This window comes from Macaca nemestrina, chromosome X (genome assembly GCF_043159975.1).
Source record: "Macaca nemestrina isolate mMacNem1 chromosome X, mMacNem.hap1, whole genome shotgun sequence".
Classification (NCBI taxonomy): Eukaryota; Metazoa; Chordata; class Mammalia; order Primates; family Cercopithecidae; genus Macaca; species Macaca nemestrina.
Window position 1 is genome coordinate 48,460,906 of NC_092145.1, and position 24,575 is coordinate 48,485,480.

At 37.9% G+C, this 24,575-nt stretch overlaps 1 protein-coding gene across 1 annotated transcript in view; it reads right to left on the reverse strand.

Moving 5' to 3' along the window:
* Positions 1–2,764: 2,764 nt before the first annotated feature.
* The window catches only part of LOC105490434 (TBC1 domain family member 8B), a 65,558-nt gene continuing 43,747 nt past the window's right edge, over positions 2,765–24,575 (reverse strand). The window contains exons 15-21 of the mRNA XM_011756034.3: positions 13,533–13,601; positions 13,128–13,368; positions 12,325–12,390; positions 10,739–10,822; positions 9,655–9,711; positions 8,368–8,465; positions 2,765–4,272 (exon numbers count right to left, since the gene is read on the reverse strand). Coding sequence (XP_011754336.1) covers positions 3,916–4,272; positions 8,368–8,465; positions 9,655–9,711; positions 10,739–10,822; positions 12,325–12,390; positions 13,128–13,368; positions 13,533–13,601 — 972 coding nt within the window. The 3' untranslated portion in view covers positions 2,765–3,915. The remainder of the gene's footprint in view (positions 4,273–8,367; positions 8,466–9,654; positions 9,712–10,738; positions 10,823–12,324; positions 12,391–13,127; positions 13,369–13,532; positions 13,602–24,575) is intronic.

Here is a 24,575-nt window from a genome sequence, read left to right on the forward strand (position 1 = left end):
GTTCTGATGGCAGAAGTGGAAACTGCAGCATAATGTGAGAGATAGGATAAAATGTGCTTCTTTTGATGGTTATATGCCTAGGAATGTAGTTACTGGAATAATCTGCCTTGCCTTTAGGGACCGGAGCTACAGGGCCCCAGTGTCACATGCATCAATCTTGCTCCTCTCCCCTTGAGTGTGCGCAGGACCTGTGATTTGCCTTTAACCAACAGAACATGGTGAAGGGGATAGGATGTCATGGCTGTAATTATGTTACATTATAGAAGACACTGTCTTGCTAGCAGATTTGCTCTAGAGACTTCCCTTGCTGGCTTGATAAAGTAAGTGGCCATTTTGGGGGAAGCCGATGTGGCAGAGAACTGTTCACAGAAGGTGAGGGCAGCTGTTAGGAACTGACTGAAGCCTCTAGAAGCTGATGGTGGCTGCCAAGTGACTACCAGCAAGAAGCTGTTGCCCCAGACCGGAAACCACAAGGAAATGAATTCTGCCAACAGCCTGAGTGAACCTGGAAGTGGATTATTCCTTACATGATCCTTCACATGAGAACCATCTTGGCTGACACTTTGGTTGCAGCCTTGTGAGATCCTAAGCAGAAGGTCGAGATAAGTTGAGCCCAGAGTCCTGACCCACTGAAATGGTGAGATAATAAATGTGTGCTGGAATTAGTTATGCAACAATAGAAAACAAACATACTGTTCAATTTGCTTTCCACTCTCTTAGTTTGCCTTTCTATACTGTAGAGGCTAAAAAGCTAAATTTCCCAGATTCCTCTGCAACTAGGATTCTGGATTTATTAGAGGCTAATCAGATGCACACATGTGAGACTTGAATGACAGGAGTGAGGTGTTGGCTATGTTTCTGCCATTTCTGCTGTTAAACATAGTTGTGAAGATGTTTGGCTGTTCTATTGCAATTTAGTCATGAGTTTGTGGGTGATGAGAGGCAGGGTGCCTGTCATCTATTTTGCTAGTGTAAATCACAGCAGTTGAAGCATGGTTCCTGAGGTAGCAGCAGTAGTGATGGCTTTTTATGACAGCAAAGGAAGTAGCAGTGTCCTTATCACTGAAGAGTTAGCAATTCCCTTGGTGGCCTGATAGTGGTGTGTCTTTGGAAGTTGTTCTTGAAAGCTCAAGTTAGTCTATCCTCTTGGTAATTATGTAAGCCACTTGATATCCAGTAATCAATCTTTTCCTGACTAAACTAACTAGAGTGAACTAGTTCTCTGCAATTGAATTCTGATACAAGAGGGAAGTCCTCAAGTGATATCTGAGTTAAGTGTAAGTAAAAATATATCATAGTTCTGTGTGAACTGAAATTTAGAAAAAGAAAAAAAAAGGCTTAACATGGTGACTCACACCTGTAGTTCACACTTTGGGAGGCTGGGGTGGTAGGATTGCTTGAGCCTCGGAGTTTGAGAACAGCCTGGGCTACATAGGGAGACCACATCTCTACCAAAAAAAAAAAAAAAAAAAAAATTAGCCAGGCATGGTGGTGTGTGTCTGTGGTCTCAGCTACTTGGGAGGCTGAGATATGAGGATTGCATGAGCCTGAGAGATCAAGGCTGTACTGCACTCCAATCTGGGTGACAGAATGAGAGCTGTCTGTCTGGGTGACAGAATGAGACCTGTCTCAATAAAAAGACAAAAAAAAAAAAAAAAAAAGAAGAAGAAGATAGAAAAGAAAAGAAAAAGGAAAAAAAGGTATCATGATAAACAATATCAATCTTTTTAAGTAAACCATTTTTCATGTTTAGTAGATATAATATTTATTTTTATAAAGACAAGTAAAGCCACCTTATAACATATTTAATTTAATGTATAAGGTATAATGAACTGGTTCAGTTTAACACAACTACATAAGATTTTTAATATTATGAACAGCCTGTTTGGTTAACAAGATAGCAGCTATAAAAATCTATAATGTTTAGTTTGTTTCTCCTGCAGACTCAGAAAATAAATGTTTTCTTTTTGCTTTGCATTTATAAAATTTTGCAACTCAAAAAATCTCTTTCAGTATTGAATTTTAATTAATCGAGGCTAAAATATACTCAGTAATCTGTACTGTTCTGACTTTAAAATCATATCAAATATTAATAACATATGCTCTTAAGAAAGTACCTTTCTTTGTAAATACAACTGACAAAATATTCAACAAAGTGTGTACAATAGTGCCTTGTATACATGTGTCTTTCTGGAGCTACTTCAGTGTAATTTAACAATCATTGCATAATAGCAGATGTATAGTAGTTTCCATATAAACTATTAACTAAGCTCTAAAACATGGACATAGTTCAGCAAATCATTTCTGAGAAAAGGCATAGATGTTTATTTACCAACTATCTCTTTAAGTGGTAATTTCCTTGAAAAGACAAGGTTTATTAAATCATTTTAAAGATACTACTGGTAAGTGTTTAGCTAAAACCAATTTATGGAATTTTCAAAGGCTCAACTTGAAAATTCTTGAACTTCTTTGAAAATAACATATTCTATGGGCGATGAAGCCCCATGTGTTGAGCTTTGTTCACAGTGGATTCTTCCCAAAGGCTGACTGTACCAACTCCCTCCAAGAAAGGGAGACCTCTTGAGTCACTCTGAAGGAGGTCTGCCCTTTCATGGTTTCACATCTAGAAAAGTCAAAGAGCTTATAACCAACGTCTTTTGTAAAGAAAGACGCTCCAATGAATGATTTCTCCCCCAATTTCCTAAGTCAATTGATTAATAAATTGCCCCTGGTAGGAATAGCACAGGACAGTGGACAAATGTGGTTTGCTGTTTTTTTTTTTTTTAAGTGCTAACAAAGCCCATTATCTCCAAATGGACTGTCTGTGTAATGATTGAAATACAAGCAGCATAAAGTATATAGAAATTACACATCTAAATTGGACAGTCAAAACTTTTTAGACTGATGTCAGCAATTCTGTTTCCCTGGCAATCATTACATACAAGTATACTTTATGTGCTTGCCAGACTATAAGATAATTCAGTCTTAGTGTAGCCATTCTTTACTATCTAATGTAAATTAACACATGACTGGTGAAAATCCAAAATCTACAGCTAGAACCAAAGCAGTCATAAGCTACTCTGAGACAAATGCCACAAACAGTAGTGCCCAGAATTTCTAGTGATTTCTTAAGACCTATACATTTAATTGAACCATTTCTTAGCCCTTCTCAGAAGGCTGGTTTTATCCAGCTTAAATCCAAATCCAATATTGTTTTTTTCTTAATATCGGCCCAGAATTTAGAGTTATTGATTTGCTTTTATCAGTAACAGAGTTAGCAGTGTGAGTCAGCAGCCTCTGAACCCCTCAGGTAGGAAGACTGTAGAAGGTACTTAAAAAACCATTTATTACTAGAAGACTGAATGAGATTAACTTTAAAAAGTTAATAATATTTCAGTTAGATAACTTGAAAACAAGGGCCCCAAATGGTAATCTTCTAGAAAATTTGGAAAGTAGGGTTTATTGATTGACATGACATATCAGCCTCACTAACACCCAAGCATAACACTGTCTTTTCAAAATCATCAGTAATTCATATGTAAATAGCAACACAAGCTAGTAATTTCCTTACTAAAAGTGATATGCTTGTGCCCTCTGGTGGTAACATTTAGCATATTCCCCTGATATTGCATATATTGTGAAATATAAAAAAGTATATTTGTATTTGAGAATATCATCAAAATTTGAGATAACAAATGTGGTTTGTTTTTGTTTGTTTTTTGTTTTTTAAAAAAAGTGCTAACAAAGCCCATTATCAACAACAAAGGAATGATGCATTGTGCTTCTGGATATATATTTTGGCCTTCAGACACATTTTTAACAAGATAAATCCCTGAGCCCTACTCACAGGAATCAAGCTGACAGCTACAGGAATCTTAGTAAACTGGTGGTCTATGATAGGCAATTCCTAGGGATTTACATCTTGGTTCTAGACCTTAACTGAGAAATTTTTGCATTTTCCAGCTTGGCTTTTACATCTATGGGTTTCTCAAAAAACCTCACCAATGCTGGTTCATTCAACAGCGATGCAAGAATCTGTTCAAATGCAAATGACCACTGGCTCCCTGTTTTTTCCTCACTGGGTCCTCCAGAAGCACAGACAGTACCAGAGAATCCTTTGGCTGATGATGTAGGGCTATGTAGTTTCCTTCCAACTTCTTCCATCCTGAGTAAAAGGCTGGTTACAACAGCAATGGCTTGATATAATGATTCTTCTTCAGGGTCCTCATGAAATAAGTTATAGAGGGTCTTTGAAAACTGAATAAACTGAGACTAGAAGACACAAGTTGAAAATATCACATTTGAATATTAGACTTAGCAAATATAAAGAGAACTTAGAAGTGAATAGTCTCCTATATAGGATTTGTACCATAGAAGCTTCACCCTAGAAATTATAAGAACTGGTGATTAATCCCAAAATAAATCTTGGTTCTAGAAAGTTGAGTATGGGCCAAGCGTGGTGGCACACGCCTGTAATCCCAGCACTTTGGGAGGCCGAGGCAGGTGGATCACCTGAGGTCAGGAGTTCGAGACCAGCCTGGCCAACATGATGAAACCTCGTCTCTACTAAAAAATACAAAAAATCAGCTGGGCGTGGTGGCAGGCGCCTGTAATCCCAGCTACTTGGGAGGCTGAGGCAGAAGAATTGCCTGAACCGTGAAGGCAGAGGTTGCAGTCAGCCGAGATCATGCCATCGCACTCCGGCCTGGGCAACAAGAGAGAAGCTCCATCTTAAAAAAAAGATGAGTATGAAGCATGGAAGGAAATTTCATTTAGATGCTCTCACTTATTGCCTAATAGCAGTACATTTTATCCAGACTAATTCCTGGACTGTTTGCCTGCCAGCATTACTTAAATGTTAGGTGCTATTTTTTTTTTTCCTAGACAAGGTCTTGCTGTGTTGTCCAGGCTTGAGTACAGTGGTGCCATCATAGCTCACTGCAGCTTCCAACTTCTGGGCTCAAGTGATCCTCACACCTCAGCTTCTCAAGTAGCTAGGACTATAGGCACATGCCACCATGCCTAGCTAATTTTCACACTTTTTGTAGAGACAGGATCTCACTATGTTGCCTGGGCTGATCTCAAACTCCTGGCCTGATCTCAAACTCCTGGCCTCAAGTGATCCTCTCCCACTTTAGCCTCCCAAAGCACTCAGATTACAGGCATGAGCCACTGTGCTGGCCAGGTGGTACTTCTAATTAGGCAAAGTCCCTTTGGAGCTGTCCTCACAGGGTGAACAAGAATTCTGGACAGAAATATAGTTATAATTATGCATAAATTAGGCTGTACTTGGACCTGCTTCCATGTAATGAAAAGTCACTGACATTAGAATCATAAGGCTTTTGTTTAAGAATTAAGAAGTTTAATCCTGAATTCCAGCAAAATAGCTGATGCAAACCAGTTTGAAGACCCCGACAGAAGAACAAAACCAGCATGAGAATAGTTTCTTCATCTCCCTGTCCAATGATTACACCCTGCATTCTTCGACCAATGATCTCCACACTATGGCCCACTCCAAACCCCTTAAAAACCCTAGTCTCAAACTCCTCGAGGAGAGGGATTTGAGGCCTCCTCTTATCTTATTCAGCAACCCTACAATCAAACCTCTTTCTCTGCTGCAACCTAATGTCTCGGTTTACTGACTTGCTGTGTACATCAGGTAAAGGACCTATTATGGTTACACCGTATTTCCCTACACATAAATCATTCATTCATTAACCAATTGTAACAATTAAAAATGAGTTCCACTTAATCCGAAATGGCTGGAGTGGGTAGCTCAGCCAGAAGGTGGGTGGATCACAAGGTCAGGAGATCGAGACCATCCTGGCTAATATGGTGAAACCCTGTCTCTACTAAAAAAATACAAAAAATTAGCCGGGCGTGGTGGTGGGCGCCTACAGTCCCAGCTACTCGGGAGGCTGAGGCAGAAGAATGGTGTGAACCCTGGAGACGGAGCTTGCAGTGAGCCGAGATCGTGCCACTGCACTCCAGTCCAGACTGGGAGAGAGAGCCAGACTCTGTCTCAAAAATAAAAAAGAAAATTTAAGGAAGAATAAGTTTTGGGACTATCTAGTAGTACAAGGTGACTCCAAGTAACACTTTTTTTTTTTTTTTTGAGACAGAGTCTTGCTCTGTCACCCAGACTGGAGTGCAGTAGCACAACCACAGCTCACTGCAACCTCGACCTCCTGGACTCAAGCAAACCTCCCACCTTGGCCTCCCAAAGTGCTGGGATAGAAAAAACATAAGCCACCGTGCCCAGTCCAAGGAACCCATTTGGACATGTTTCTCTTTAAAGGCTGAAGTGGGGCCTAAGTTGACAGATAAACGGGTTTGCCTGCTAATTGCACCTTGATGATCCATAGATATTCCTAGAAGATACCTGTCAATTTACAAAAGCAATTCCAACATAAGAATTCTACAAGTCAATCATCCTACCAGAAAAGTTTACTTGTAAATAAAAATCATATACAAAAGATACACTTCATGATAATATATTGTAACATTTTTCTTTCTTAATTAATCTACAGTTTTAGTGTTCCTATATAAATATAAATATATATATAATATATTTTTCTGGGTTCCTAGTTCACAACTCCCATAGTCCTTTGTTACAGTATTGTCTTATAATGTTGGGTGTATTAGGCCACAGGGGCAGGCGTCAGAAAACAGAATCTTCTCCCCACTCTAATCTTCTTCCAACCTTCCTTTCTTCCTTCCTTCTTTCTTTCCTTCCTTCCTTCCTTCTTCCTTTCCTTTCCTTCCTCCCTCTCTCCCCCTTTCCTTCCTCCCTCTCCCCTTCCTTCCTCCCTCCCCCCTTCCTTCCTCCCTCCCCCCTTCCTTCCTCCCTCCCTTCCTCCCTCCTTCCCTCCCTTCCCCTTCCCTTCCCTCCCTTTTCCCTCCTCCTCCCCTCCCTCTCTCCTCCCCTCCCCTTCCTTCTTTTTGACAGAGTTTCACTCTTGTCGCCCAGGCTGGAGTGCAATGGTGCAATCTCGGCTCATTGCAACCACCACCTCCCAGGTTCAAGTGATTCTCCTACCTCAGCCTCCTGAGTAGCTTTCTGATAGTTGGTCTTAAACCCTCCCTAGAAAGGGTTGTACCTCATATCCTTGGGGGAAGAAATGCTGACATCATGAAGCTTCCATAAAAACCCAAGAGAACTGGGTTCAGGGAGCTTCTGATAGCTGAATGCATGGAGGCTGACAGGAGGAAGGTAAAGAAGAACTCATCCACATGTCGGGAGGGTGACACACCCCAACTCCATGGGGACAGAAGCTCCTGCGCTTGGGACCCTTCCAGACCTCGCCCTATGTATCTCTTCTTCAGGCTGTTTATCTGTATTCTTTAAAATATCCTTCTTAGTAAACCAGTAAATATAAGGATTTCTCTGAGTTCTGTAAGTCTCTCTGTAGCAAATTAATCAAACTCAAAGAAGGGATAGTGGGAACCCCAACTTTAAGTTGGTCAGCCAGGAGTTCAGGAGATCAGACTTGTTACTGGGGGAAAGGAGGGAGCAGTCTTGGGCACTGAACACTCAACCTGTGGGATCTCATACTATTTCTAGGTAGATAGTGTTGGAATTTAATTGGAGGACACTCAGCTGGTATCTACTGCTTGGTGGTGGGGAAAACCCCCACACATTTGGCCACAGATGTTTTCTTCTATGTTGATGATTGTTATTGTTGTGGTGTGAGAGTAGAGGAAAAAAGGCACTTTGAGAGAATTTTTCCCTAAACAATAGTACTGTTCATTTATAATAATTCTAGAATAAATATATCATACTGACTCATTTTAGAAAGTACTTATTCAATTGTCAAATGATACAGTCCACTGAAAAATATGAAGTTGTTTGACAGTTTTCATTTTGGTAAAGTTCTTGGGATCCTCCGTATCTGTACTAACCAGATTTTAATTAAAAAAAGAAGAACATATTTTGATTAGGCAGTGTATAAGAAAAAGAGGATTATGTTCGGATATAAGATCAGTAGGAACCAGGGTGTGACCCATCTCAGTAATTTATCATTCCCAGTACCTAGCATTGGGTTTGGTATCTGGTAGACAGTAAACAAATGTTTACTGAATAAATTAACATTTCCAATAAAGTTGGAAATATATTACATATATATTTTTTCTATAGGTGCATGTCATAGCAGAAGAATTCTCTGAAACACTAGACACATTTAAGTGTTAAAAATAAAAAAAAATCATTAAAAAATTTCTTCCCACTCTTCCATGCTCATCTGAAACTTAGATAATACATAGATTATTTAACTATTTTGGGAATAGCATGTTAGCTATTTTGGAGGTTACACCCACATTCATACAAAAAAGCAAGAACTTAGAATTTTCTTTTTGAAAATGCTATACCTGATTCATTCTTGGTAAATCCTTAATGTTTTCTTCTTTTTTGAAAAGCTCATCTTGCCATTGACTTAGATATGCTTGAATATCAATTTTCCCTTTGCCTGAAGAAAGGGAGTAAAACCATTTCATAAGGAACAGCCCACTATACTTTCTCAAATTTCAAAAATAATAATTATGATTAAAAGGTATTTCACTGAGATATAAGAGTCTATTTTTTTTTTAATCCAGGAAATGATCTGAAATTACCTTTCATTTTACCCACTGGCTCTCAGAATACTTTTCCCATTTCTGTTTAGACTAAAACGTTTACTTTGGGAAGGTTAGGAACTAGTGAAGATGTGGCGAGAGAGGGAGAAAGGACATATTTAGATTAAAACAATACACCCCGACTTAATAATGCAAATTTGATGTATTCATTCTCATGTATATTATTAAGTTTAAAACAGCTTCTATATTATGTTCTTAATATGCATATATTGTACCAAAGTGGGCTGGGCACGGCGGTTCACACCTGTAATCCCACCACTGTGGGAGGCCAAGGCGGGCAGATCACCTGAGGCCAGGAGTTTGAGACCAGCCTGGCCAACATGGTGAAACCCTGTCTCTACTAAAAATATGAAAATTAGCCAGGTGTGGTGGCAGGTGCCTGTAGTTCCAGCTACTCGGAATGCTGAAGCAGGAAAATGACTTGAATCTGGGAAGCGGAGGTTGTAGTAAGCTAAGATCATGCCACTGCACTCCAGCCTGGGTGACAGAGCAAGACTCCATCTCAAAACAAACAAACAAATAAACAAAACGAAGTGGTCTGTAGTGGCTCTTTTTCAAAAATTTGAAACACTACTTATTCATTCAAAGAGTTTAAGACACAAATATACTGACATTAAAAGATGTCCATGATATATTGCAAAATCAAAAAAGGAAATTATAAAACAGTACTTATGGATTTTTGTTTTAAAAAGAGAGATGTCTGCATATGTTGTGTATACACAGAAATAGATCTGAAAAGGATATAGGCAAAAATGTTTTCGGGTAGGGTTGAGTGAAGGCAAAAGGACTTATGTACTGTCTGAATTTCTTTTCCAAGAATTACCTATTACTTTTGAAATTAAAAATAAATCTTTTTAAAATAATAAAATTAAATGAATATGGGTCATTTACTATCATATTTTCTATAATTTCTGAGACATCAATAGCCTTTAAAAGGAATCCATCTTTTCCCCCTTTGTAGCTATCCTTATTTACATAAACAATAACTAAATAAATTAAATGATAACTCCTAGATCATAGTACCTTTTTCAGGGCTGTGTTTTGCTGATTCTTCTTCCTTCCCATTTTCAGGCTTGGAAACTAGAAGAAAAGATGCAATTGCATTCTGTAAGATGTTTAACAAATACTCTTTGAAAGTAAAATAATGTTTCGTATAGACAAATAAGCACATTACTTTATTCAGTTCTGCAAACAAATTTTAGCTGACTTGACCTATCATCAGAAGACAAAATATTCCAAAACTTTCACAGTAAAAAGAACACCGGGGGGAAATCCATATTTTAAAAAATCTTAGAAGGAAGTATACCAAATATTAAGTATTTATTTCTGAGTAGTATTTTCTTCTTTGTGACTTTCTTTAAATACAGTTATATTACTTTTATTATCAGGTGGAAAAAAGCACATACTGGAAGTCAGAAGAGTGTGCTACAAAGCCCTGACTGTGGCAATAACTCACTGTGAAACCTTGCACAAGTCACTTCTCTCTGGGCCTCAGTGCCTTTATCTATAAAAGGAAGAGACTTAACTTGCCTTTATCTATAAAAGGAAGAGATTTGTAAGGTCCCTTCAAACTTAATGTTCAAACACTTTAACATATAATAACCACAAATATACATTAATCAGGGTTCATCCCTCTATAGGACATTGAATATTTATGAAAATAAACTAAAGGACACAAAAATAAGCTCATATCACTTTAAATTTTGTCTTGGAGACAGACTCATCCCTGTCTCCTACACCTACAGTGATTTATAATAAGTATTCACTGTTTGAAAAATAGCTATGACCTTTAATCATCAAATATTCTATTGTATTTTGTCAAGGCATGAAAATGATCTAATACATTTTAGAAATTTCTGCAACATAAGTAGAAACAAAATACTTTTTTGAGTCTCCAATAAGCAAGAAATTCCATAAATCAAAGTCCCCAAATGCAATTTGGTTAACCGGTCAAACATTTATGGACCATGCTAAGTGCTGTGGTAATACAAAAAAAGCATAAGGTAAAATGAAGCCCAATTTTAGCTGGGTAAAGTATATCTAAGTCAACAAGATCTTTATGGGTGACTAATCATCAAAACAGTTAAAGTTTTAAAGAGGTATTTACCATGGAGCTGGCTGAAATAAAGTAATTCTTCCTTGGAAAGTTCATCTCCTTTTGAAGTATCCTTAGATTTCACTTCAGTATAAGCTGAAAACATATAAATAACCCAAATTACATTTATTAACAACCAGGGGCAGAGATGAGGTTCATAATGGGTCAGGAAAATCTGGGAACCGGGTGTTAAAGAGTTTCTGTATAAGAAAGATGTAAGTGAAGAAAGGTAGAGGTGGTTCTACTCTACTGTAATATATAGTAATTATACTGTAATATATGTAATATATATAAAATATAGTAAATACAAGAAGTACTTGATCATTTTGAGTTCTATTATTTTTCCTACTTGTTGTTTTGTTTTCCAAGAGCTATTAAAAGTTGAAATTGTTTAAATCTGGCATTTAGAAATCTCTGAAAATGTGACTTCAGCCATTTAAAAAAACATCCTCAATAATAAGGAAAACAGAAAGTTGGGTGCTTTAGTTTACTTCCTACCTGTGCTTTAACAGGTAAATAATGTTCTTCCTATTTTTTATCTCTCTGTTAAAAGCATAGTTGATGACAATATTAAACATTCTAAACTCCTTTTATAATTAAATTTTTAGGTGATTTGTCTTTTGCTTTTAATACTGTGTTTGTGATTTGAGTGTGTGAAGGGTTAAAGATGGCCTTTAGCTTGTTGGTCTGGTAAAGAATATTTCCTGGCTATCCTGAGAAAAGCTGAAAAGGGATCCCAGGTGTAGCTTTAAACAAATTATGAGGTGCTGTTTGTTTTTGTGAATTACCCAGTCTCGGTTAAAAGGTACTTTTTGCAATGCTCCTTCAGTTTAAAGCCTAAGACTGTTTTCACAAAGTAGGGATCAGGCCTTGGCAAGGCATCCTCTTCAGATCAGTGGGAAAAACAAGTAAACTGAATGGTGTGGTAATTTTGAGGTAGTACGGAAGAATATAAAGAAATGTGAGCTTTGGAGTTAGACTTCAGTTTGCTATGCAATTTATTAGCGATGTGATCTTTGGCAAATTTTAATCTTTCCAGCTCTCAGTTTCCTTATCATCAAAATTGGAAGGATAATACCACCTCTCAGGGATATTGTGAGAATTAAATTTAAAAAATGCATGTAAAGTTAATAACTTGTCAGAGCAAGTGCTTAATACATGATAGCTTTTATTGTGCTTCCTTTTTAAAATGTTTAATATCCCTGCTGCCTTGTCCCATTTTTCTGAATAATTTGTAGTATTTTGCGAGTTTGGCAATTTGTCTAAAGTTAATTTCCACTCTAATGACAACAACAACAATTCAACATTATACCAACAAGCAAATGATATGTAATTCTTATATACAAACTATTTATCATTAAATTGACTACTAACAGGAAGGAAACTTGTGGGCCCATATGTTACACAGGATCTCTTCCATAGAAGATCACTGTATCTATATTAGCAAAAGTAGTCATAATATAATTTGAGGGCCACAATGAAGCAACGATCTTATATCATGTTGAAAATTAGTTTAGTTGTTAAAAAAATCTGTAATTATATTTGTTAAAATGGAATAAATTCCTGCTGTACATCATTAAAGACTGGTAAACTCTTACCTGGAGGAATATGTAGCTTAAAAAGCAGCTTAAGCTTCTCAGTAAAACTTCCATTGTACATTATGTCTGTTCAATAAAATTCAATTGTAAATAATCATGTATCTAAAGAACATTGAATCAATTTTAGCAACAAAGATTAAGATATAGATATTAGTCAAAAATTAGGATTTAGAAACCTGTTATTTAAGCTAACAATTAACCACCTAGTCAGTCAGATGCTCTCCTTCAAGTGTATAATTGTATAAGCAAAATACTCTTTATCAAAAAAGTAAAATGCTCTCTTTCCTAGCTCCTTTTCCCCAATCTCAGATTTCTCTTTCCTTTTGAATGAGGCCTGTGGAAGACAGAACTGATCTTCAAGGGGTGATCCCCATTAAGAAAGCGTGCTGGGGTATCTGGAAAAGCAAAGGAATAATGTCTACAACATGTTTGTAGGTACAACATGTTTGCTGGGTATTTATCTACCACTCTTCTAGGCTATGCGGTTGAATTTTTATGGGGAGGTCGGCGGCAGTGGGGGTAAGTCCTTCTGTAGTACCCATGCATCTGAGAGTGGGAAAATTGGGACATTGTCTTCCTTATGTTAACCCTTAAAATACTCACATCTAACAGCTTGCTTTTCTGAAAGGATTGGGGAAAATAACATCAAAATACTTAGATTTAGTAACAAATGCAGAAAAGGGTCCATTTATTACTAAACACACTGTAACCCATGGTGATACATTTGACTAAATTGGCAATAATAGGCAGTACTAAGTATTTCTAGGAGCACTTTTTTTTTTAACTTAAAAAAATCATCTTACCAATTGCAGAGGAGAATTCTTTGAAGTTTATAAGGCAATCAGAGTTTTCGTCCAACAATCTGAATGTCCATAAAGCTAGTGAGTCTCTATTTGCCGAATGAGCCCAGGGACTCAACAAGTGATACAACGCTCTGAACTGCTGGCAGTCAATCTGATACTGTTCCAAATATGGCAGACTGGGGTCGTGATGCTTCAATACGGGACAACCCAAACACCAATAACAAGATAAAAACAGCTCTTTCTATTAAAAATAAATAAAAAGGGAAAGTTACTAATTAGAAAAAGTAATTTTGGAAGATTTTAAAAACCATGTTTGCTAAAATAAAGATAAAAATAATTAGAATGGCTGTGATACAATTCTGCTAAAAAAAGCTTTATTTTTCATTTAAAAAAGAACAACAGTACCTTGAAGATGACATAAAGTTCATCCAATTCATGAAGGCTCAATTTCACATCTTGTGATACAACACGCAACTTTAAAAAGATTAAAAGCAATTTAGTACACAGAATTTAACATTGCAATAAAGAAATTCTCTTTGAATTTACTTAGAGTCTCTCTCTGCTAGAAGAAAATATTTGTCTTTTAACTTCTTAAATGAATAATAAAAAATTATCTTATAAAGTTATTATCTATTTTATCCTTTTAAAAAGTAGTAGTAGACTAGTTCAATTCTACTGTAATATGTACTTTGCTCTTCATCTCTTCATACTCAGAAATCACTGCCAAAGGACAGCCACTTAATGTCTATAAATATAAGTAACACTATTCTAAGTCTTATTCCATATATTCCTCTCTTGCCACATAAGCAGCATATCTAGTCATCATATGAGGTTGCCATTAAATACTTCAAAGGCATTGGGAGATGTACATTCCCTATCTATGCCAAAAAACATAATCCAATAAGTAATAAGCTTAGAAAATATGTAATTTTATCCTGTTCCATGAAGAAGAAGCACTTCCTTATGTTAACCCTTAAAACACTCACATCTAACAGTTTGCTTTTCTGAAAGGGTTGGGGAAAATAATATCAAAATACTTAGATTTAGTAACAAATGCAGAAAAGGGTCCATTTATTACTAAAGCTAAACACACTGTAACCCATGGTGATATAATCTGACTGAATTGGCAATAATAGGCAGTACTAAGTATTTCTAGGAGCACTTTTTTTTTTTTTTTTGCTTAAAAAAATCATCTTACCAATTGCAGAGGAGAATTTTTTGAAGTTTATAAGGCAATCAGAGTTTTCATCCAACAATCTGAATGTCCATAAAGCTAGTGAGTCTCTATTTGCCGAATGAGCCCAGGGACTCAACAAGTGATACAACTCAACAAGTGATACAATAATGGTATAATCATTATGGTATCTAAGAAATTTGAAAGCAAAGGTAAAGAAAAAAGCTAGAATTGAGGAAATAGGGAAAATTAAAAAAAAAAACCCAGTAGACTCAGTAAATAAAATTAAGAGTTAGTTTATTGAAAAAATCAATAAGATGGACAAATTTCTGGCAAGTGAGATGAAAAAAATCACAAATGACTATCATTGAGAAGTGGGTAATTTAAGCATGGATACAGAGGTCATTTAAAGTGCCCAGCAGGGGCATGGTGGCTCACGCCTGTAATCCCAGCACTTGGGAGGCCGAGGCAGGCAGATCACTTGAGGCCAGGAGTTCAAGACCAGCCTGGCCAACATGGTGAAACCTTGTCTCTACTAAAAATACAAAAATTAGCCAGGTGTGGTGGCGTACGCCTATAATCCCAGCTACTTGGGAGACTGAGGTACAAGAATCACTTGAACCTGGGAGGCAGAGGTTGCAGTGAGCCGAGATCATGCCACTGTACTCCAGCCTGGGCGACAGAGTGAGACTGTCTAAAAACCTGTCTTTAAAAAAAAAAAAAAAAGTGCCCAGCGTGGGATGGGCCAATATGGCAAACTAGAAGCAGATAATGGGTGCTGCTCTCTTATGGAGGGGAAACAAAGGGTTTAGTGAACACTGACCCTAAAAGCCGACCATCTAAGAAACCACACTGGGAACCATCAAAGCAGCAAGGGTACACAGAGAGCAGAGAGGAGTGAAGCTGGGCAGTAGCCTATCTGGCATCAATGTTGAGTCAGGAGAAGCTCCCCAATACGGGAAAGGGTAATTCACACTCTCCATGGGGATCTGTGTAAGGCTGGGAATGGGAGAATCCCCCTGCCCTAACCCCCTACTCACGACTCTCATCCTCCCACCTCACCTCTAAACTGAGGCAGAGAGCCACCCAGACGGTTTGTGGCGGCAACTCTTAAGTCCAAGGGGACCTCTACAAGCCTCGGATCCCGGAACAGACCAACACTAGCGCCACAGACCCAAGAGAGGCCACAGTCATGGTGCCTGGGAGCAGTAAGATTGGTCCACCCTCCTCACCAGACAAGGCTTGGTGCCAGCTTCCAACCCAGCACTCCCGCTTCTGCCTGAAATCAGCCAGAGGCTGCAGCCTCCTGTTGTCCCATGAAACACCTACACGGCAGGGCGGACGACCCCACCCACTCCTGGCAGGGCAGATGACCCCACTCACTCCTGCCAATGGTAGCCAGGCGGGCAACACCTGCTAGAGCTTCCAGCCCAGATGTCCCGCTTCTGCCTGAACTCAGCCAGTGGCTGCAACATCCTGTTGTCCCTGGAAACACCCAAAAGGCAGGCAGGTGACCCCACCAAGGTCCACCACTGGTAGCCAGGTGGGCGATGCCTGTTAGAGCTTCCAGCCCAGTGGTCCAGCTTCTGCCTAAACTTTGCTGGCAGTTGCAACCCCGGGTACCCTCGGGATGCACTTGGACAGCAGATGAGGTGACACTACTCACCCCCGCAGCTTCTAGCTGGGCGGGACTTTCTGGTTTAGGTGGTGCCCAAGCATCACTCAGAGATAAGACACCCAGGTTCGCAGGTTGATAGAGGGTTGGTGTGTGCCTCCCTCCACAGGGCCGACTCAGTAAGGATAAGACCTGTTTGCCAACTGTGGCTCCTACCTAAGGGAGCCCTGTGAACCAGAGCACCCAACAAAAGAAATGTGGGCATGAAGCCAGTAATTGGAGGGGGTTCCTCCAAGGCCCAGGGGTGGACTAGGTGAATGGGCCATCTCCCTGCCCCCAATCACAGACCACTACCCCAGAGCCATGCAGCAGAGCAAGAAGCCATCTGCTGGCTAACACTCTTAAGTGCCACCTACCGGATTGCAGCCCAAAACACAACACTAAAATACTCTGCCAGTATATACCACCTGTGAAAACTAAGGTAAAGGCTCCTACCGGCACCCAGCCTGAGCCAATGCATGTGTACGCTGCCACCCTGCTACGGATGCTGGCATGCACGAGCAAGCATGGATTCCACTGCCACCACCCCGATTAAGTGTTTTGGCTAGCACCTCCACTGCAGTGATGAAGCCAATGGACTGGGAACACCTCGGCCTCTCTGGCAGAGCAGGTTCCTAGCCCCAAGGGCCCAGAGAACAAAGCTGGGGGTCTGGTACCAGCCCCACAGAGGTAGTGCACTCATCTCAGGAAAGCTCAGGTGAGCTTTGGCCATCTGAAATCTTCAAAATCAAAGCCAGTCAACTGAACCCACCTTATACCACAATCAAACCCCCAAGGGCATCAAAGAAGATAAAAGCCAAAAAAAAAAAAAAAAAAAAAAAAAAAAAGGCCCATCCAAAGGAAAACAACTTCAGAGATTAAAGGAATATCAGCTCACGCAGATGAGAAAGAACCAGCACAAGAACTCTGGCAACTCAAAAAACCAGAATGTCACCTTACCTCCAAACAACTGCACTAGTTCCCCAGCAGTGGTTCTTAGCTAGGCTGAAATGTCTGAAATGACAGACATATAATTCAGAATATACATAGAAATGAAGATCATCGAGATTCAGGAGAATGTTGAAACCCAATCCAAGGAATCAAAGGAACACAATAAAATGATACAGGAGGTGAAAGACGAAATGACCATTTTAAGAAAGAATCAAACTGATCTGATAGAGCTGAAAAACTTACTACAAGAATTTCATAATACTATCACAAGCATTAACAACAGAATAGACCAAGCTGAGGAAAGAATCTCAGAATTCGAAGACTGGTTCTCTGAATTAGCTTAGACAAAAATAAATGAACATTTCCCCAACTTTGCTAGACAGGCCAACATTAAATTCTGGAAATGCAGAGAACCCCTGCAAGATACTATATAAGATGACCATCCCCAAGCCACACAGTCATCAGATTCTCCAAGGTCAAAATGAAAGAAAAAATATTAAAGGCAGCTAGAGGTAAGGAGCAGGTCGCCTAAAAAGGAAATCCCATTAGCCTAACAGTGTACTATTCAGCAGAAATGCTACAAGGCAAAAAAGATTGAGAGCCTATATTCAGCATTCTTAAAGAAAAGAAACTCCAGCCAAGAATTTCGTATTCAGCCAAACTAAGCTTCATAAGCAAAGGAGAAATAAGATCCTTCTCAGACAAGCAAATGCAAAGGGAATTCATGTTCATTAGATCTGCCTTACGAGAGATCTTAAAAGGAGTGCTAAATATGGAAAGGAAAGACGATTATCAGCCACTACAAAAACACACTTAAGTACATAGACTATTGACACAATAAAGCAACTACACAATCAATCAATTTTGCATAATAATCAGCTAACAACATGATGACAAGATCAAATCTACATATATTAATATTAACCTTGAATGTAAACAGACTAACCAGAATGTAACCAGACTGCCCTAATTAAAAGGCACAGAGTGGCAAGTTGGATAAGATAGTGAGATGCAACTGTATGATGTCTTCAAGAGACCCATCTCACATGCAATGACATCCAAAGCCTCAAAGTAAAAGGATGAGGAAGAATCTACCAAGCAAATGGAAAACAGAAAAAAGCAGGGGTTGCTATTATGATTTCAGACAAAACAGACTTTAGGCCAACAACAACAACACCACAAAACAAAAAAGGAATTATATAATGGTAAAGGGTTCAAGTCAACAAGAAGACAACTATCTTAAATATATATGCAGTCAACACAGCAGCACTCAGATTCATGAAACAAGTTCTTAGAGGCCTATAAAGAGACTTAGATAACTACACAATAATAGTGGGGGACTTCAACACCCCACTGACAGTATTAGACATATCATCAAGGCAGAAAACTAAAAAAGATATTTGGGACCTGAACTCAACACTTGACCAAATGGACCTAACAGACATCTACATAACTTTTCCCCTCAAAAACAACAGAATATATTCTTCTCATCTGCACATGGCACATACTCTAAAATTAACCACACAATCAGACATAAAACAATCCTCAGCAAATTCAAAAAACCCAAAATCATAACAACTATACTCTTGGACCATAGCATAATAAAAATGAAAATAAATACTAAGAAGATTGCTCAAAACCATATAATCACATAAAAATTAAACAATCTGCTCCTGAATGACTTTTGGGTAAGCAATGAAACTAAGGAAGAAATCAAGAAATTATTTAAAACTAATGAGAATAAGGATAAAACATATCAGAATCTCTGGTACACAGTTAAAGCAGTGTTAAGAAGGAAGTTTATAGCATAAATGCTCACATCAAAAAGTTAGAAAGATCTCAAATTAACAACCTAACATCACACCTAGAGGAACTAGGAAAACAAGAATAAACCAACCCCAAAGCTAGCAGAAGACAAGAAATTACCAAAATCAGAGCTGATCTGAATGAAATCAAGACATGAAAAGCCATATAAAAGATCAATGAATTCATGACTTGGCTATTTAAAAGAATAAGTAAGACTGATAGAACACTAGCTAAACTAATAAAGAAACAAGAGATGATACAAATAGACACAATCAGAAATGACAAAGAGACATTACCACTGACCCCACAGAAATACAAAAAATACCCTCAGAGACTACTATGAACACCTCTATGCACACAAACTAGAAAACCTAGAAGAAATGATAAATTCCTGGAAACACACAACCTGCCAAGATTGGACCAGGAAGAAATTGAAACCCTGAACAGACCAAAAGCAAGTTCTAAAATTGAATCAGAAAACAAAAAACAAAAAACACCAATCATAAAAAGCCCAGGACCAGCTGGATTCACAGCCAAATTCTACCAGACATATAAAGAAGAGCTGGTACCATTCCTACTGAAACTATTCCAAAAAATTGAGGAGAAATGACTCCTCCTTAACTTATTCTATTAGGCCAGTATCATTCTGCTGCCAATAACTGGCAGAGACACAACAAAAAAAGAGAAAACTTCAGGTCAGTATCCTCGAGGAGAACAGATGCAAAAATCCTCAACAAACTGCTAGCAAACCAAATCTAGCAGCACATCAAAATGCTAACCCACCATGGTCAAGTATGCTTTATCCCTGGGATACAAGGTTGGTTCAACATACACAAATCAATTAATGTGATTCATCACAAAAACAGAACTAAGAACCACACGATCATCTCAATAGATGCAGAAAAAGCTTTCAATAAGATTCAACATCCCTTCATGTTAAAAAGCCTCAACAAACTAGGCATTGAAGAACTATATTTCAAAATAATAAGAGTCATTTATGACAAATCCACAACCAAAATCATACTGAATGGGTAAAAGCTGGAAGCATTCCCCTTGAGAACCAGAAGACAAGGATGCCCCCTCTTACCACTCTGGTTCAACATAGTATGGACGGTCCTAGCCAGAACAAGAGAAAGAAATAAAAGGCATCCAAATAGGAAGAGAGGAAGTCAAACTATTTCTATTTGCAGATGATATGATTCTATATGTAGAAAACCCCATAGTCTCAGCCCGAAAGCTCCTAGATTTAGTAAACAACTTTGGCAAAGTTTCAGAATACAAAAATCAATATACAAAAATCAGTAGCATTTCTATGTACCAACATTGTCCAAGCTGAGAGCCAAATCAAGAACTCAGTCCTACTCACAATAGCCAAAAAAAGAATAAAATACCTAGGAATACAATAACCATGGAGGTGAAAGGTCTCTACAATGGGAATTACAAAACATTGCTCAAAGAAATCAGAGGTGACACAAGCTAATGAAAAATATTCCATGCTCATGGATAGGAAGAATCAATATTGTTAAAAAGGCCATACCAACCAAATCAATTTACAGATTCCATGCTATTCCTATCAAACTACCAATGACATTCTTCACAGAATTAGAAAAAACGATTACAGAAAATTCATATGGAACCAGAAAGGAGCCCAAATAGCCAAAGCAATACTAAGCAAAATGAACAAAGCTAGAGGCATCACGTTATTCACCTTCAAACTATACTACAAGGCTACAGTAACCAAAACAGCATGGTACAGGTACAAAAACACATATAGTCTAATGGAACAGAATGAAGTGCCCAGAAATAAAGCTGCACACCTACAACCATCTGATCTTTAACAAGGTCAACAATAACAAGCAATGGGGAAAGGACACCTATTCAATAAATGGTGCTGGGATAACTGGCTAACCATATGTAGAAGATTGAAACTAGATCCCTACCTTTCACCATATACAAAAATCAACTCAAGATGGATTAAAGACTTAAATGTAAAATGTATAACTGTAAAAAGCCTTGAAGAAAACCTAGGGAGTACCATTCTAGACATAGGCGGTGGCAAAGATTTCACAACAAAGATGCCAAAAGCAATTGCAACAAAAATAAAATTTGACAAATGGGACTAATTAAACTAAAGAGCTTCTGCACAGCAAAAGAAACTAGCAACAGAGTAAACAGACAACCTACAGAATGGGAGAAAATATTTGCAAACTATGCATCTGACAAAGGTCTAATATCCAGAATCCATAGGAACTTAAAAAATTAAAAACCAGGCCAGGCGTGGTGGCTCACGCCTGTAATCCCAGCACTTTGGGAGGCTGAGGCGGGTGGATCACGAGGTCAGGAGATTGAGACCATCCTGGCTAACACAGTGAAACTCTGTCTCTACTAAAACTACAAAAAATCAGCCGGGCGTGGTGGCACATGCCTGTAGTCCCAGCTGCTCGGGAGGCTGAGGCAGGAGAATGGCGTAAACCCGGGATGTGGTGCTTGCAGTGAGCCAAGATCTTGCCACTGCACTTCAGCCTCGGAGACAGAACAAGACTCTGTCAAAAATAAATAATAAATAAATAAATAAATAAAACCAAAAATCAAACAACTCCACAAAAAAGTGGGCAAAGGTCATGAACAGACACTTTTCAAAAGAAGACCTACATGCAGCCAACAAGCGTATGAAAAAATGCTCAACATCACTAATCATTAGAGAAATGCAAATCAAAATCACAATGGGATACCATCTCACACAATCAGAAAGGTGATTATTAAAAAATCAAAAAAATAACAAGATGCTGGTGAGGTTGTGGAGTAAAGGGAATGCTTATACACTACTGGTGGAAATGTAAGTTAAGTTAGCCACTGTGGAAAGCAGTTTGAAGATACCACAAATAACAGAGAACTACCATTCAACTCAGAAATTCCATTACTGGTCATATACCTAAAGGAGTATAAATTATTCTACCATAAAGACACATGCATATGTATGTATGTCACAGCATCATTCGCAATAGCAAAGACATGGAATCAACTTAGATGCCCATCAATGGTAGACTGGATAAATAAAATGTTGTCAATATATACCATGGAATATTATGCAGCCATATAAAAGAATAATATTATGTTCTCTGGAGCAACATGGATGGAGCTGTAGATCGTTATACTAAGTGAACTAACAGAGGAAAAGAAAACCAAATACTGCATGTTCTCACTTATAAGTGGGAGCTAAACATTGAGTACACATGGACACAAAGAGGTGAACGATAGACACAGGGGCCTACATGAGTATGGAGGGTAGGAGAAGGGTGAAGATCATAAAACTACCTATTGAGTACCATTCTTATTACCTGTGTGATGAGATAATCTGTACATGAAACCCTGTGACACATAATTTACCTATATAAAAAACATGCAGCTGGGTGTGGTGGCTCATGCCTGCAAACCCAGCACTTGGGGAGGCCGAGGTGGGTGAATCACTTGAGCTCAAGAGTTTGAGACCAGCCTAGTCAACATGGTGAAATCCCATCTCTACTAAAAATACAAAAATTAGCTGGGCATGGTGGCAGGCACCTGTAATCCCAGCTACTAGGGAGGCTGAGGCAGAATTGCTTGAACTCAGGAGGTGGAGGTTGCAGTGAGCCGAGATTGTGCCACTGTACTCCAGCCTGGGTGACAGAGTGAGACTCATTCTCAAAAAAAAAAAAAAAAAAACAAAAACAAAAACCAAAAACCAAACAAAACAAAAAAACAAGGAAGCCTGCTTCTACTGCTATTATTCAATAATTCTCTGAAGATCCTACCTAATGCAATAACACAGAAAAAAGAAAAGAGGTATAAATGTTAGGAAGGGTCAAAATTCTAAGACTGGAAATGACATGCTTGTCTATTCAGAAAATTCGAGGTCAACTAAAAAAAATAGTACAATTAATGAGAGTCAATAATGCAACCACTTAGAAAAGCAACATACCCAAATCAATAACTTTTACACACACAGCCAATAAACAATTAGGCAATGTAAAGGAAAAATGATCTCATTCATACTAGCAGCAAAACCACAAAATATATAGGGGTAGAATAAACCCAAAAGAAATGTGTAAGACCTACATGGTGAAAACTAAAAATGCTTACTAAAGAACATTTAAAAAGACAGATTGTTACAATGAATAAAAGCCTTAACAGATTTCAAAATAGACAAACTACAGTAACTGAAACAGTGTGGTACTGTTGTAGTAACAAAAAAAGAAAGTCCAGAAATAAAGCCCAGGTATGTACGTAAGAATTTAGCATATGAAAAAAGTAGAGTACTGTGAGTTAAATAAACTATTTAATAATTGGTTTTTACAAAATAAGTGATTTCAGTTGGAAAAAACATAATATTACATAATAAACAAAAATATGCTCTAGGTGTATTAATGTTCTAAATGTTAAAAAAGCAATACCAGTACTATAAGCCAATATGAAAAAATATTTTTATAATTTATGTAATTTTAAATAGGGAAAGCTTGCTAAGTTTGATATGAAACCCAGATACCATGTAATAAAAAAGAGAAAGACTTCATGAAAATTTGTAACTTGTATAATCTGAAAGACATTATAAAGATAATGAAAGAAATAATAAGACTAGGAGGAAATATTAGGCCACAAATATAGCTGACAAAGAACTAGTACTACTAATAGTCAAAAGAGCTCCTACAAATCAATACTTAAGACAATCTCATAGAAAAATAGGCAAAGGCTATGAATAGGCAATTAAGAGACTAAATTAAAAAGGCTAATAAACATATGTGATCAGTGAATTGAAACCTTAAATGAAAAGTGATATTTGATCTATCACATTGGCACAAATTAAAGATGTTGTTTTGTTTGCTTTAGAGACAAGGTCTGGCTCTGTTGCCTAGGCTGGAGTGCAGTGGCATGATTATAGCTCAATGTACCCTGGAACTCCCAGGCTCAAGGTGATCCTCCCATCTCAGCTTCCTGAGCAGTTGGGACTATGAGTGTGTGCCACCATGCCTGGCCAACAAATTCAAGATTTTAAATATCTGGTGTTAGTGAGAATGTGGGGAAAGGGACATTCTTACAGGCTGCTGGTGGGATTACAATTTGGCAAAATCTTTTGAAGCATAATTTGGCAGGGACCTGTCAAATTTTAAATGGGCATACCCTTTTACCCAGCTTCCACTTCCAGATATCTATCTTGCAAAGAATATATATACAAGAATGTTTACATACAGTATTATTTGTAAGAGCAAAAAAGGGATACATATTAAATGTACATCAACAATGAGTAAATTATAGCATATCCATATTATGGTACACTATTCAATGCATTAGGAAGAGTGAGGTAGATCTATATTTACTGATATTCAATAACCATGATCTATTTTTGAATGAAAAAAGTTGCAGAGCAAAGTGACTAGTATGATCTCATTTCAAAAACTATATCCTTCCAATACACATGTATGTGTGCAGACACCTAGAGAAAAGATCTGAAAGGATATATGCCAAATTATTTTAAGATGTTTACTTCTGGGGTGGGGAATCTACTTTTTACATTGATGTAATGCTTAAATTATTTACAGTGAGCATGTATTACTTCAGTAAATTAAAAAAAAAATGCTAACATATAAAAACTAAAACAAGGGGCCCTATGCTAACCATGTCACAGTAACCTCACTGAATTATTCAATTGAAATCTAAACCTGGAATCTTCAGAAATGTTAGTCTTCCCAGATTTGTGTCTCTGAGGACCTTGGCCTTTAAGCAAGTAGGTTTACAAGACAACACATGGCCATGATAAAAGCTCAAACAGTACAGAAGAATATAAACAGCAAAGTAAAACTCTCCTCCTTCTGACCAGCAATCTATTAAT